This window comes from Bombus pyrosoma, linkage group LG9 (genome assembly GCF_014825855.1).
Source record: "Bombus pyrosoma isolate SC7728 linkage group LG9, ASM1482585v1, whole genome shotgun sequence".
In the NCBI taxonomy this organism is placed as follows: Eukaryota; Metazoa; Arthropoda; class Insecta; order Hymenoptera; family Apidae; genus Bombus; species Bombus pyrosoma.
In genome coordinates, this window is record NC_057778.1 from 13,597,272 (window position 1) to 13,613,394 (window position 16,123).

Sequence of the window (16,123 nt, forward strand, 5' to 3'; positions counted from 1 at the left end):
ATAGTTTAACTGTTTAATTTCAATTTTATTTGCGAATTCAATAGTAAATATAATATGAATCATCCTAACAATATGATTTGTTTTGGATGGTATCTTCAATGTTAGGGCATCTGATAGGATACTAGGCTATAATTGCTTTGAAGGAGCTAGTTTTATCTTGAATACCATACGGCAACGGTATAGAGATAAATAAATATCAAGGATTCGTCCTTGATCGTTGAAACATCACTGATAAGGTATATTTTATTAAAATAGTTTAAACATTTTCTGAGCTGTATAACTTTATACACAGAATAACTAACGAAATATACTACATATATCTGTTTAATAAATATGCAGTGGTGTGCAAGAATTTCAGGCCAGATCAATTTTTTTACTACACATTTCATAAACAATATCTAAAAGAATTTAACTAATATTGGATAATAATTATATAATATTATTATATTCATATAATTAATAATATATAATATTAAGATTCTTTAAAATACAACTTTTGTTTCTATCTGTGTGGAACCTTCTGCACGCCACTGCAAGTATAAAGAGTGTAGTTGTATTATGTTTTGCAAGCACATCAATGATATTTATATTTAATTATATTTTATGTAATCTTGTTCTATCCCTAATCACTTTAAAGGTAATTATTTATATGATTTTATGTTATATTTTATATACATATGATTTTCAATCTATTTTATATAACGTTCTATACAGATACACAAATATTAATTAATTGTAATTTTAATGACTTTAAAGGTATATACATTTTCCGCATATTCAATATTTAATATTTAATACTTACCAATTTGGATGTACCAATTTTATCTGCTAATTGTTTTTTAAATGTCTTCTTTCATTACATTAATGATATTTTCTACAGTAATTTGCTGTTCATTGCAGATTCGGTGATGGCTCATTTTAAGATTCAGCAGTAGTCGGCGCAGGAAAGTTCGATTTTGCTTCATTTATAAGTAAAGAATCCGAAGTTCAAATCTACTTGAAGTAAGTGAATTAATTAAATTATGAATTTCTAATGTTTGAATACAAATATTCTTCCAATTATGTATATATTTCGGAATTGCTTTCATCTTTTTTTTTGTTTGTCGACAAAATTATTTTCATATCCAAACAATTTTCTACCCACGTTCCAGTCTTTAAATGATATTTATAAAAACATGAATTTGCATGAAAAATATCTGCGGTCTATCACTTCTGTCCAAGTATATTATATTTATAATGGTTCTAAATCTAAAATTATTATTCTTTGATCCTATATCGATTTCAAAACTGTTCTAGAATCGATTTTCGTATCGACTTCACACTAATCGAAGTGATTCTATATTGCGGTTGTAGATTGTTATATATATATGATAGTTATGAGAATATCTTTTTTGCAAAATCGTTATGAAGAAAAGAGAACTATATAGTTATAAATTATAAATTAAATTATATAGCTTTCTTATAGCATAACTAATATTCGTTGATACAAATACTTCCTTTGAAACAGCAAAATCTTTGTCTTACTTTGCCAAATGGTTTTTATATGTTTACCATTTCTTATAACGACCGTCTTATTTGACTCAAATGCTACGCGGTATCAATATCGTATTGTGCTACAGATATACAAAAATGCCCTCCAAATTTCTAATCATTTCGAAGAAAGCATTTCTTTGTACATATTAGCAAAAATTTTTCGTGTTATAAGATAAATCATATAAAATACATTTTACAATATTATATAGTATCATTTAATATTTATGGGATTAATTTCCATTTATAAATATTATCATAGTTTGCGATAATTTGCAACCATTGTTGTTAGGAAATTCTTGAAACTAATTCGTTTATAATGTACTCTTTGAAACTATACAACTTTTATTTGTTTAATTTTTATGCTACGAAACTAATTTTTTGTAAATTTTTTTAATTTAATGATTTAAAGGTGCATTATGTACCATACTTTTGAAAATAAGAATTGATTAGCAAACGTTTCTTTTACTTTTAATTATATTTCAAACTAGAAAAGTAATGACTTACCCTTCCATCCTCTTAACTTCATATGAACTATAAAATATTTGAATGTTATCAAAATTCTTGAGTACAAAAGTCGGTTAAAACAAAATGTACCACGCATGACTGTGAAGATGCGACAGTGGTGCCTTCATACGATTATTTAGCAGCGAATAGTAGCGTGGTATTGTAAAAAGCGGTACAGTGTTATTATATTTCATAAGAGAAACAGAAGTTATAACTGTCGTACTCGATTATTGAACAAATAAATTTCTCGGTGAAATAGATTGGATCAAGATGTATGTTTAGTTATTGAAAGAAACGTGATAAATGTAAACAAAGTTTCATTGAAGTTGATTACATTGAGTAAGTGTCAAACAACCAATTTGTTAAGAAAAGTTAGAATAATTGGAATAATTTTTATATTACAGTTATGTCATATTTTTCTATAAATGATCTCATGTTACGCCATATATTACGTTTCATAAAATCATTAATAAGCATTTTTCTGTGAATATGGTTCTTGTTTACTTAAATTATTCTATATCTCTTGTTGTTATTGATAGAAGTATAATATTTATAAGTAGTATAAAATTGAAAGAATAATATTAATACCACTGCAATATAAAAGCATAAATCCATATGAATTTTATCAATTTATATTCAAGACTTTGGAATATTCCAACTTTCAGTTTGCTTTTTATATGTTGTATATGATAACTATGTAATTGTAGATTATGGATATGCTAAACTAAGCAAATAACTATGCCACGTTAAGTTTTGTTTCCCTTTAACAAAATTCTATGCTAACTTATGTTATAGATTTTGACTTTGTAAAAGATATTTACTTTATTGATAAAAATTCCATTATTGTTTATTAATATGGAAGCTGAATCATCAAAACACATATGTAAAATACAAGTTGTTAATCGTGCCCGTAAAATACCAAGTGTAAATTATTTATGGGATAAATCTACAGCAGTATATGGTCGTGTAAAAGATACAAATGTATTTATACATTGGGCATTTAACACTATGGAGAACATAGTTAATACCATGGTTGAAAAGTCATTGCCAGTTGCTAAATTAATAGAAAAGCCTATTTGTACACTTGATAAGACATTATGTCAAGGAATTGATTATGTAGAAGTAAAATTACCCATAATAAAAGAAGAACCAAAGCAGGTTATATATATTTTAATATGTAGTTGTATTCATAGTCTTTTCTTCATAAAATCTACTTTTTCATGTTGTATTAATTATTTTAGATAATAAACCGGACTAAGTCTCTTGTATCAGAGCGTCTTAGACCCGCTGTTAAAACATTCACAGATTTAAAAAAGGGAACCAAACATAAAGTTAAAGTTATAAAGTTACACACTTATTACAAAGTTCATTATTTAAGAATGTATAGTTGGCAGCAGGCAGATAGAGTTATGTCGACTGAAACAGGAATTAGTATTTTAAAAACTGTTGACAGTACCACTGATTTCGTTGAATTGATATTGGATAAATACTTACCTATTCCTTCTGATGATTTTCACAATAATGAAACTGGTAAAATAGTACTTATGATATACTATAAAATATATTATTATAAAATAATATATATATTATAAAATATATTATAAAATATATGATATAGTATAGTATTATTAGTAAGAATATTAGCATTATTAACATTATCCTGTAATTAAAAATTATTGTTCATCCTTTGTAGAAAAGTTATGCAATGAAGATGCCAAACTTCATCACACTGTTGGGAGATTAAGTGAATTTAGTTCTCGTACTTCAAAACGTATTTACTTTGCTTTAATGGAATTGCAACATATTTATAGAATGGAAATTCGTTTGTTGATATCAGATATTATATGTATACTCTTATTATTCAAATACATACTGCATGGTGTGTAATATATATATATATATATATATATATATATATATATATATATATATATATATATATATATGTGCATGTATGTATGTATGTATATATATACCATATACTGTATATGAAAATATATTTAATATGCAATATATTTAAAATTGCATTTAAGCATTGTTGTGTACTTATAACAGTTTACAATAAAATATCAAATAATTCTATGATATATTAATCCAGGTATGCCTGAATCTTTATTATAATGTTTTTCGAAATAATATCCCTTCCAATTTTTCTTTCTTTATCTTTATTTGGTATTTAAATTTCTATTTTTTTATTCTTTATGTTACACGAGAAAAATAATTTTTAAATAATACGTGTGTGTTTTTTACGATACGATGTTGTATGTGACATCAAGGCGAGTTTAATGACCTATGATAGTATGACCTGAAGTAATCTTAAGCAGTAAGATATCAATGTTGAGTCATTTCTGGATCCTGCTTACATTGCATATATAACGCTTTAATGCGTTGCAAATTTATATGATTGTTTCGATTGAAATTCGAAAGTGTTGTCTAGTGACGTAGAAATAAAAATAAATTTTCTTCAGTTCATATTCCACTTCTTCATTTTATGACGATATTTTCTAAAATTCTATCATTTTTATAAGAAGCCTTTTAATTCAACAGACTTCAATAAAGTATGAAGTTCTAACTATCGATCGTAATTTTTAAGTATACTGGCAATTGAAACGGTTATTATACGAGGAACGAATACTGGTACTAATTATTATGGTTAATTTTACTTTTAGTAAAAGATAGGAAAGTCATTGATATTTTACTATTTAAGACCGCTTTCAGATTGGGGTTAGGTTTGATATATAAAAAATAAATCTTAGTATGCAAATGAATATTAATTTTGCAATCATATATACTCATACTCATATTTTTTTATTTTCAATAATAGTTGGAGTAATTTAAATTTACATGCTTATTGTAAATGAAACAGTCATATGTAATTATGAGAATCATTTATTTAACTTGTGAACATTTTATATGTTTTAAATCGTGTATTGTGTGAAAAATTATTACATAAGTTGTATGGTTTTGAGGAGGTCAACATTCGGCATCCTTTATTCAAGCAAGTTCTTTTACGTCAAAAGGTACGAATCATAAAATATTAATTTTCTAGAAAGGTTTTAATATAAATTTAATATCTAATATTTAATATTTGGTAAATCTTTCTAAATGGAATTTGAAAACAAATATAAATTTTGTATTTTTAGCGTTGCTGCGTATCAAGACTGATATGAACGTATGCACAGTCAAAGTTTTCGAATAAGAAGTTTCGAATTTCTAATTAGTACAGACGATCTGACATCTGATTAACATCGATAAACACTAGAAAACGTGAACTGTAAACAAATCGATGTTTGATTAACATCGACTGTTACTAAGAAGGGAGTCAATCTCGTCGAATATTGTTTTTAAAACTAATATTGCCGACAAAATCTAATATTGTTACAACGATATTAATGTAAAATATGGTGGCCTATATATATCACAGTAACATCAAGAAGATGGTTTTTATCGACATGCGAAATTTTGATTAAATACTGGAAGTTTTCAACTCAGCCATAGAACCTTGCTGAGTTTATCTTATATTAAAAAAAGGGGAAAAGTGAAGTTGGATTTTTTTCTCAATTTTACAAAATCAAATAACTCTACGAAATTTAACCCTTTGTACTCCGTGTGTTTATCTACCACTACCCACCAGCAACTCCGGCACATGTATGCAGCGTCTAATACGATCCATCATGATAATATTTAAATTAATTTATTAATGATATTAACGACAAATCCAAATATATTTGTATAATATGACAATTACATATTATACATATTGTTATCCTCTCGCATGTGTAGATGTTCATCGGCCGAAAATGTACATATAAAGCATCGTTGTATATTCAGTATTCGATGCATTGTTTTGCCTAGCTCTTTGAAAGCTTATGCACTCTTCTGCGGTTTTCTGAAGAATGATTCCTTATTGTCACTATCTTTTATCGCTCCTGAGGTATTCTTCCCTACGCTGCAGCCCATGCTGCCCAACAAGAACGGTATAGATGTCTTGAGTGTATCAATCTGTTATAATCTCCTCGATGTTGAAGTGGAGCGTTTTCTCTGGAGCGTGGATTCATATCCACATGTCATTGAGGCACATTTCATGTCATTCAGGCTCTTTTCATGTCACTTCGTGTCTTCACTCCTGCTTGGGCAACCGAGGTGGACGGACGTGTCTAGTCGGTCGTGTGCTCCGGTAAAGCGATTCAAAGAAGTGATTCGAAGAGAAATAAAGTTAAGTAATAGCGATAGAGAGGTGAAGTTTAAAAATGCAACAGATACCAACAATAAAAATTACAACCAAAGGTGAAATGCACTATATAAGCAGGTCGGTAGATTTACCAGGCCTAACACANACAACAGCAAAGCAACAACAACCAAAACGAAATGGCTATAGAAGAAGCGGAAGAGCAGTGGAGACATGAGGAGCAAAACCACGACAACGAAAGATATTACCAGGACGAAACCTGGAAAATAGCGAAGACAAATAAGAAACGTAAAACTACACCAAGCACAAGTGCAGCAGATAATCTAGATACAGAAAAGCAGCGATGACTGCAAGAATTACCACTAAGAAATTCCTTCAGCTCACTAAAAGAAGAAATAGATGCTGATCCGACAAGTAAAGCCACAACTAATTCAAGCCACATTACAAAACCGCCACCAATATTTGTCCAGGCCCAAATAATAGACCCACTTATTGAACTACTAAACAATATAGTCGGAAAGGATAACTATATAATAAAACAAACAAAATTAGATCAAATAAAAATTCAAACTAACACCCCTGAAATATATAGGAATATGATAAAAGCATTAAAAGAAAAAATGCTGTGTACCACACGTATCAGCTCAAAACGGAAAGAAGCTACAAGATATAAGGTATAAGCTACAAGTTATAAGAGGTTTGCACCCAAAAAGTAACACAAAAAAATTAACCGACGAACTAGCAAAAATTGGTCATCAAACAAGATCAATAAACAACATAACTAGATATGACACGAAGCAACCATTACCACTTTTCTTAATTGAACTGGAACCCAGAAACAATAATAAAGAAATATAGGAAATCAAAAAAATATTAAACACAATAGTAACAGTGGAACCACTACGCTACAAAAAAGATATACCACAATGCATGCGGCGCCAACAATATGGCCACACAAAAAATTATTGCAACAGAAGCCCAGCATGCGTTAAATGTGAAAAAAAAGCCACTTAACAAAACACTGCCCATACTCAGGAAAAATTGAAGAAATTAGATGCTACAACTGTAACGGAAAACACCCAGCCAGCTATAAAGGATGTGAAATCAGGACACAATTACATCCACTAGTACCTCAACTGACAAGCAATACACTATACCTAAAACAACAGCACAAGAAATCAGAAACATAATCGAAAAAACAAAAAACAATAAAGCACCAGGAATCGACCTAATTAATGGTAAAATCTTGAAAAACCTTCCTCCAAAAGCGATACGACTAATGGCAATAATATACAATGCAATACTAAGAATCCAATACTATCCTAAACTATGGAAACTAGCACAGATCATAATACTACCTAAACCAGGCAAAGACCCACACCAAACAGCATCTTACAGACCAATATCGCTACCCCCTGTGTTTTCAAAAATACTAGAAAAAAATAATATACGTCCGCCTAAAACCAATAATAGAGAAGGAAAAATTAATACCAGATCACCAATTTGGATTCAGAAACAAACACTCCACGATAGAGCAAATGCACAGGCTCATTAATGAAATAATACTAGCATTAGAAAACAAACAATACTGTACATCCCTCTTTATGGACATCGAGAAAGCATTTGACAAAATAAACCACGAAAGCCTGCTACAAACAATCAGAAAACAATTCCCGGAGCAAATATACCAATTAATAAAATCCTACTTAAGCAGCAGAACCTTCGTAATAAAAATCAAGGACACATACTCTGAAGTTAAAGACATCAAGGCAGGGGTTCCGCAAGGAAGCGTCCTAGGACCAATACTATACACATTATACACGGCCAACATACCAACAACTACCAATAGCAAAATACTGACATTCGCGGACGATACAGCTGTATTAGTCAGGCACACTAACCCAGAAACAGCAGTCACATTACTACAAAAACACATCACAAAAATAGAAAAGTGGCTGCAAGTTAAACAAATAAAAGCAAACCCCAACAAATGCAACCATATTACATTCACATTGCGAAAACAGATACCACCAAACATCCTACTGAACGGCACGTACATAACACAAACAAGACAAGTCAAATACCTAGGACTCCACATAGATACACAACTCACATGGAAACAGCATATTAAATCAATAATAGACAAAATGCAGAGAACAAGGAGAAAAATGCATTGGCCAACAAGTCGAAAATCCAAACTAAGCATAGAAAATAAATTAAAAATATACAAAACAATCATAAAACCAATCTGGACATACGGAATACCACTATAGGGAACAGCAGCAATGAGCCATATAAACAAAATAGAGACATTATAAGCAAAAATTCTTAGAACAATAGTAAACGCCCCATGGTACGTTAGAAATGAAGATATTCGGAAGGATCTGGGAATACTAACGATCAAAGAGGAGATTACCAGATGCGCGGAAAGGTACAGAGAAAGAATAACAACACACCCAAACTGGCTGGCTGCGGAAACGATCAACACGAACATAGAAAGAAGACTAAAAAGGAAACACCCAGCTGATCTTACAAAGGATATAACCTAACAAACACGAAGATGGTACCCCGCTGGGGATAACCATCCACATGCTATGTATTTATAAGATATAACATTTTACCTAATGTCTCACTGGACAAATTGTAAAATCGCAATTAAACAATAAAAAAAAAAACTTCGTGTCTTCACTTTCTGTAACCTAATTTACGAATTAGAGTCACTCTCATATTTTCGGAGATTGTTCGTTAGTGTTCCATGATAAATTTTTTTGTCATTCAATTATTAATTAATACCCAACAATTAGTCCTCATGTCACTGCATTGTCCGTTTCAACGCTTATGCACAGGCAAGTCAAACAGATTCATTTCATGGTGCTATTCGTTTATACGGATGGGAAGCATGATTCAAGTGAAATAATTTTATTCCGCAAATATTGTCGCAACAAACTTTCTCTAGCTTAGTTTACGAGTTAGAACGGCATCCATATTTATAAAGTCTGGTTCTTGGTGTTCAATGTCTTCATTAGTCGACCATTTAATACCCCATAATTAATCTTGTTTTCGATGAATTGTTTTCAATCCTTGCACGGCAAGAATATCTATAGCTTTTAATGGATACTTATAAATGCTTCACTTTTTATCTCATGTGTTACGGATTAATCATATTAATCAAATTCCCAATTATTTTGCATTATAATTTCACATTGTATACTGCAATTCTCCTGTCTATTCGGACATTCATTGGTCGTATATATATATATGTCGGATTCGCATTATGATTAGGGTTGGGGTTAAAGGGCGTGAAACGAATCTTCGTTATGGTTAGACTTTGTCGTTATGCAATAGAGAAGATATTGACTAATGCAAACACGATTGTTACAGATATCGATAAGTAACCGTGGTAATTAGATACTCGAGACGCTAGCGACAATGATTCCAGGCTCGATAACGAATCCACGATCAACAGGATAATCTTTATTAAACGTAAAATACTTTAACACGCAAACACGTTTACTGGGATATACTGTATATACTTCTCGATGTGTAACTCTTCAAGGCGATCGCACGAATAATAGACTGATGGAAATTTTTCCTTCCTTTACGATTGCGTTCGTTTGTTATATACTGGTCCGAAGCTTCGAGAAGTTTCCAATCGCCGTTGCTAGGCATTCTCTGCTTGGAGTTTGATTGTTAATACAACGTGTGTTCCATTATATTGACATCTCCGAGGAAAAATGTCCATCCCGTGACCGCGGCTACGTTTGGCGACCAGTTGTGTCACCTCGAACCCAATTCCACTATCACAAGTCTTGAACAAATAAAATCGGATTGAATGACAATTGCTTAATTACGGCTATGGTAGAATCTAGATTACAATATTACGGAAATTTCCCAAAGTTCCAAAGGAAGGCTCCGATGTTCTTTCATCTCCAAAATATATATATATGTCGGGGATGGAAGGATACTGGAGTCTCCCGTTTGGGGAGATCAACGTTTGTCTAACAAAGATACGGAGTAATAGTATAGCTCTCCTTAAAAGAAATAGTTGTAGCGACATTCGACAGTAAACATTCCAACGGTCTCTGTCCCGTGGCTCGCCACACGCAGACCCTATTCCCCGGGTAAGATGATTACCAGATGTCGATGCATCTCCACAGTACATATTCAGCTAGCCTGAGGACCCGTTATAAATCTTAGTTAACTAAAGTCCTTCAAACAGACAAACAATCTTTGTCCCAAATACGGGAAGATAGGGGAAACTTACTTTCTCACGAACGACGCTTCCCGCTAGCAATTTTCCTTCAAGGACGGGTATCATCCTTTTCTAACCACCGATATGGAATATTAATTAACAGCAACGTCAATTTCCCTCACCTTCTGAACAAAGGCATCGCTCCACGAATCCGATGATCTCGTGCCCTCAGACACATTCCATCATAGTTTTCCTCTGTGGCATCATCGCGACGGAAAGTCATTCTCTCGTGCGACCTCACCAACGAGAAAGAATAACGTCTTTACGATCAGTGAATATTTCACGCTTTGTTAACCAGGAGTCGGACTTAGATTTTGTGAGACCATACATCTATTATTCCGTTGACCGCGGATTCGTTATCGAACTTGAGGCCATTGTCACTAGTGTCGCGAGTGCCCAATCGCCGCGGTTAATTGTCAAGATTGTAACACATCCATCGCAGCAATAAACTACACCTATGTTGTACCGCATCAATGGCTAATTCTCGTGAGGATTCATTTGACGCTCACAATCCTAATCCTAGTGCTTATCCGACATATATATATATATATCGACTTTCAGTATTCGGTGAACTGTCTTACCAGGTCTCTGAAGGCTTATGCACTTTCTTAGCGGTATCTTAGAAAATGACATCCTGTTTCCACAATTCTTTATCGTTCCTGAAGTGCAGGCACCATGATGTCTAACGAGGAACAGTATAGGTGTCAAATTCTGTGCATAAATCGGTTATAAATTCTTCGATTTTGAAGCGGTCTTCTTCAAATATTGCAGGTTCACGTATCTACACATCCGTCAGGCTTTTCGTGTACGTGACACTTTCTCTAGTCTAGTTTCCGAATTAGAATCACGCTCATATTTCTGGGGATTGTTTGTTGGTGTTCGATGATAATATGATAAATGTCTTTGTCTTTCAATCGTTTAATACCCAACAACTAATCTTGGTCTCATTGAATTGTCCGCTTCAATTCTTGTGGAGTAACAGATCAGACAGATTCATCTCTTGGTGACAACTCTGCTTATCCTTCCAAAGAAATAATATACTAGTGAAATAATTGTATTCAATCGAAATCAGGTTCTTTTGAACTATAATCAGGTTTTTTGATTGACAGACATTCAATCTTAACTAATACGGTTGTCAAACTTTCCCTACCTTAGTTTGCGAGTTAGAATCGTTCTCATATTTCTGACGACCGTTTATTTTTTATTCGATGATAATTGTTTTCGTCAATCGTTCATTTAATACCCCTTAGTTAATTTTCCAACTGGTTCAAACTATAGTTTACATGTTCCCATGTCTCTATTAGCCTTGGCCCTACTGTGATCAATACAGCTAACTGTTAATAGTCTCGTTTACAAGGTAAAATCGCTGTCATATTTCTGTCGATTGCTTGTTTTGGTATTCAATGATAATCGTTGTCGTCACTCGTTCATTTAATACTCTTTACTTAATCTTCCAGCTGGTTCAAACTACACGTCTCCACATGTCTTTCTGACTACATTCTGCTCATTGCCGCAAACCGTTCGTGGTTTCATTTATGAGGTAAAATCGCTTCCTTCTTCTTTTGCGACCGTATTTTTGGTATTGAATAATACGCGTTTTCGTTAGTCGTTCGTTTAATATTCATCTATTAATTTTATTACGGTTGAAAGTATGACTTTGGAAGTAGAATTTACACATTTCCACAGGTTTGTTACTTTAGGCGGGGGAAGCACATTTCTGGAGAGTGGAGATCGAAGAGATTCACTTCTTGATTACACAGGTCCCATCTGTTCGGAAAATAGAAAAAATATTTTTTCTGGAAAGAATCCTAGCGATGTAGAATTGAGTTCCGATCTTTCATGTCCTCTGTTGTCTTGTTTGGACTCAGATGCTTCCTCAAACTTCGTTTGATATTGTTTCCGATTTAACATTTAACATGGAATTTTCTCCTGTTTCGAGTTTTCTCTCGTAGTAATAATGTCGCATCCTCCAAAGTTCTGGATTTCAGTGATCCGTGTTGTTTGAAGAGATGCTAGTAGATAGTAACAAAATATGATTCGTGTACAAAGGGTTAAGTATGCAAAGATAATTAATATAAAAAGGCAATTAAAGTAAATTGCATCTAAAACACATTTCTCCCCATTTTTTAATTATCCAGCTGCCTACGTAAAGAATAACAGAACATCATCAGAATATAGAATTATCAATTATCACAATATGACAGTTTCACTTAACCCCCCCCCCCACCCCAATAATGATAATCCTATTTAACACGGATTCGCAATTCTCAAGTAGAAATAACTGCAACTTTATCTGTAATTATATGTAATGATGGGTTTGTTCAGGAACATGGAATAAGTAAGGGTTTATGACATTGCCGATCGCACCCGAAGAGAGGTCTAGACCAAAAAAACTTGAAGGGCCGACAACGTCATGAACCATTCAGCAAAAGAAACAAATTGTTACCCTTCACTCCCTCTTTGAGTAATTAATAGCGGGGCAAAGGGGAAATTACGGGTCTTCTTGGGTTTTTTTTTGCGCAGTCTATGACCAGATACTAAAGGTCAGTCGTCAAAAACAGTTATTTTTCGTTTTACGAAAATCAAAGGTCGTGGTCTAACCAGCGGACACAATATAACGATCGATATTCTGTATCATATCCAGAAGGGACAATCCCTTAATAACCACGCATTCAAAAGCTAATACAGTCCACATTATGATAAACTCCCTGGCCTATACCTACTTTCGAATATTTGAACGCGTACAGGGTTTACTCAAAAATATGACTAGATGTCGCGGTTATTTTGAATATTACAAAAGCAGTCAAACAATCATTTAACACATTTTATTTTAAAATTCTGTATTGTCTTGGAATATAATGTATATAATGTAAATTATTATTAAATAATCAGTCCTCAACCAATCGGTGAGAACAAAGTGGTGAGAAAAAAATTCAATGATAGAAATGCTAAAAATCAGTTCATGTGACCGAAGTGGCTACGGCGAAATAAACCCCACACTGGATATTTGAATAAATAAATATGCATCATCGAGAAGAATGAGCGAGACAGATTGATCGATTTTCACGATGTGAAACGTGTGAAATACGCGTCCACCTTGAAAGACGACGAAAGTTAATAAATACAGGTATGTATAAACAATAGAATTTATTTTTTACACTTTAGTTTTTTAATATGATACAAAATTATTGAAATATTTGACAATATAGTGTACGAGAAGCTAAAATAAATGATTTCAAATTTTGTTATGAAACAGACTGAAATTAGTAGACAAATTAAAATGATTTTAACCTTTAAAAAATAGTTATTTTATAATTTCGATTATCATTCATATTCCATTATTATCATGCATTCCATTATTTATATATAAATTACTAAATAATATTTCAAAACGTAAAAATTTGAAAACAATTAAGTGTGCAATCTGATAAATACGACTTAAACTCTCACATGTGTTTCTTGAGATTAATTACTAGTTTTGTAGGCCACGATCGACGTATGTGTTAATTTGTTATCGACGGAAGTGAGAAAAACTATTGGATCGAAAAACAGCTGGATTAGGGACGAAGAAACTTGGTCGATGTCTGAAGCACTTCTGCAGACAATTTATTTATCCAATAGGAACGATGAAACTTTTTCAAGCTTCAAGCTTTGTGAAAAATAATTCTGTCGAAAGCGTCGTATTGAAACAATGGGATACGTCCAGTAGATAGACGATCCGTGGAAATAAAAAGTAACCGTAAGCCTAGGAAATGGACGCTTCTTATTACTTTAGTGATTTTCATTATTTGAACAATTTAGTTAAGTAATAAGTACGTACTTCCGTTAAAGAGGTAATTATAATTTGTTAAACCATCAGAATAATACACTGTTTTCATATCAAATGCAACCATATATCGTCTTTTAGGTGTTACGTTCAGCTTCATGGATTTTTCAATGCAAGATTGGAGAAAGCTTTTAATACAAGTTGATCGTAAAGAGAAGTAAGTAAACTTATAGATAAATTTATATGAAGCTATAAATATTTTAATATAAATTTTTCGAAGCTTAACTTACATGCTTCATATTTCAATATGTTTAGGATCTTCCGCAGTCATCGTCTGTAACCACTCAAAGTGATTTGTCCATTATATTAGTCAAGTATAAAACTGATCCTAAGCTATAGGAGGAAAAAAGAGATTATAAAAAAATAAATATATGAAAACTTGAATTACAAGAATTAGACTATTTGGATATGAGGTGTAAGTGAGTGTCCGAGATAATAGTAGCTGCTGGCTGTAAATGTCGCTGCTGGGGTACTGCTGTATTTTATTCCTATTTAAGAATCGTAGAAGAATCGTAATTTCTTCCTTTCCGAAGTCGGTTAAAAATATGGACCTAACATACGAATGCAGGACCATGAGAGAGGATAACAGTATTGAATATGTATGTACACGATCGATGTTTCAAGAATCATCTAAGTACAGACCAGGTATAACATGGTTCGTGAAAAATCTAGGTATAAGAGGACATTTTGAGACAACACGTTTACTCAGATCATGGCATCGAAGTATAAGCAGATTTCTCACCAAGATGTAAATCTGCTTGACTTGCCATTAAATGAGTTGAAGCAGAAACCTAGACATTATCGACAAGAATCCAGTATAATTGATATTGACTGGACATCAATTAATGGTTTGTTGAAAGTTGTGAATTGTACAAATAACATGTAATTTATAAATTTCACTTTAAATGTTTCATGTGTTTTATTCAAATAAATTCATTTCATGCAAATTCATTTTATTCATTACATGCAAATGAATTTGTTAATACTAATAATTTGTAAGTTATGAGTTGCAAAATCTCTAATAATATTGATTCAATTCTGCAATAGAGCCCAAGAGGCAGTCTTCCAAAACATGACTCGCTACATTGTCACCCACACGGAAAGCCTGACTGACATGTGAGTACGTGTGAACAGAGCAACCGTTGATTGTAATTACGCTCCGTCATGCCATACTCGTAGGACGAGCAATTCAATCAACTAATAAGCAATATTTTGTAATTTCTCCTACATAAAACTGTACTAAAAAGCAAGACATATGCACGTATGATATTGATCAAATGTAAGATAAGTTTTCTTAGCGCATCCAAATAGTATACCGAATCAGAGCAATTAAATACCTCAATAGAATGCTATCTCGATCAGTTCCTTAAAAATTATAAATCTAAACTTCGCTAGAAATAGGTATACAAAATATTATACTGCATACGACAGTTCATTGCATATTGTATCCGCTCAATTGGAAACTGCAGAAATCTCAGTGTTTTGTCAATTGAGAATACTTTTCTCAATGTTATTCAATTTTTGTAATCTATCTATGTCATACGTTTTATACGTGTATCATAATTACATATTATGTTACGTTTAGGATTGTTAATCGTTACCTTATTAGAAAATATGAGAAATTCATTCACAGTCAAGGGTCATCGTGGTCCTGCATTGGTGTCATATGAACGTGATTTAAACCTCTGAAAATACTGCTTAGACCTCGAGGCAGTTCCAATTACCCCGACACGTTGTACGCGATATTAGTTGGATGTTGACATTAGCCTCGATAAAATCTCTCGACAGCTTGTAGCTAGTCCGCTTATTATTCATTACA

General features: G+C 32.4%; 1 protein-coding gene and 1 long non-coding RNA gene across 3 annotated transcripts; both read left to right on the forward strand.

Moving 5' to 3' along the window:
* The first annotated feature begins 2,183 nt into the window (after positions 1-2,183).
* On the forward strand, positions 2,184-3,939 carry LOC122570619 (lipid storage droplets surface-binding protein 2-like). 2 transcript variants are annotated; one of them, XM_043733168.1, is made up of 4 exons: positions 2,184-2,376; positions 2,833-3,195; positions 3,279-3,567; positions 3,731-3,939. In XM_043733168.1, exons 2-4 carry the CDS (start codon positions 2,893-2,895, stop codon positions 3,922-3,924), a joined length of 786 nt encoding a protein of 261 aa, XP_043589103.1. In that variant the 5' UTR covers positions 2,184-2,376; positions 2,833-2,892; the 3' UTR covers positions 3,925-3,939. The 2 variants fall into 2 exon arrangements, with proteins under 2 accessions (XP_043589103.1, XP_043589104.1); XM_043733169.1 differs by having other exon boundaries at positions 2,185-2,376; positions 2,900-3,195.
* Positions 3,940-10,753: 6,814 nt separating this feature from the next.
* On the forward strand, positions 10,754-15,729 carry LOC122570620. Its single transcript, XR_006317860.1, has 5 exons — positions 10,754-13,605; positions 13,963-14,311; positions 14,386-14,461; positions 14,560-15,152; positions 15,352-15,729. It is a non-coding gene; the product is annotated as an uncharacterized LOC122570620 (long non-coding RNA).
* Positions 15,730-16,123: the final 394 nt, after the last annotated feature.

Coding starts and splice junctions, on each gene's coding strand:
- LOC122570619 (XM_043733168.1), top strand. CDS start 2,893: ATGGAAGCTGAATCATCAAAACACATATGTAAAATACAAGTTGTTAAT. Junction 3,196..3,278: donor TAAAAGAAGAACCAAAGCAG/GTTATATATATT, acceptor TAATTATTTTAG/ATAATAAACCGGACTAAGTC. Junction 3,568..3,730: donor TTTTCACAATAATGAAACTG/GTAAAATAGTAC, acceptor CATCCTTTGTAG/AAAAGTTATGCAATGAAGAT.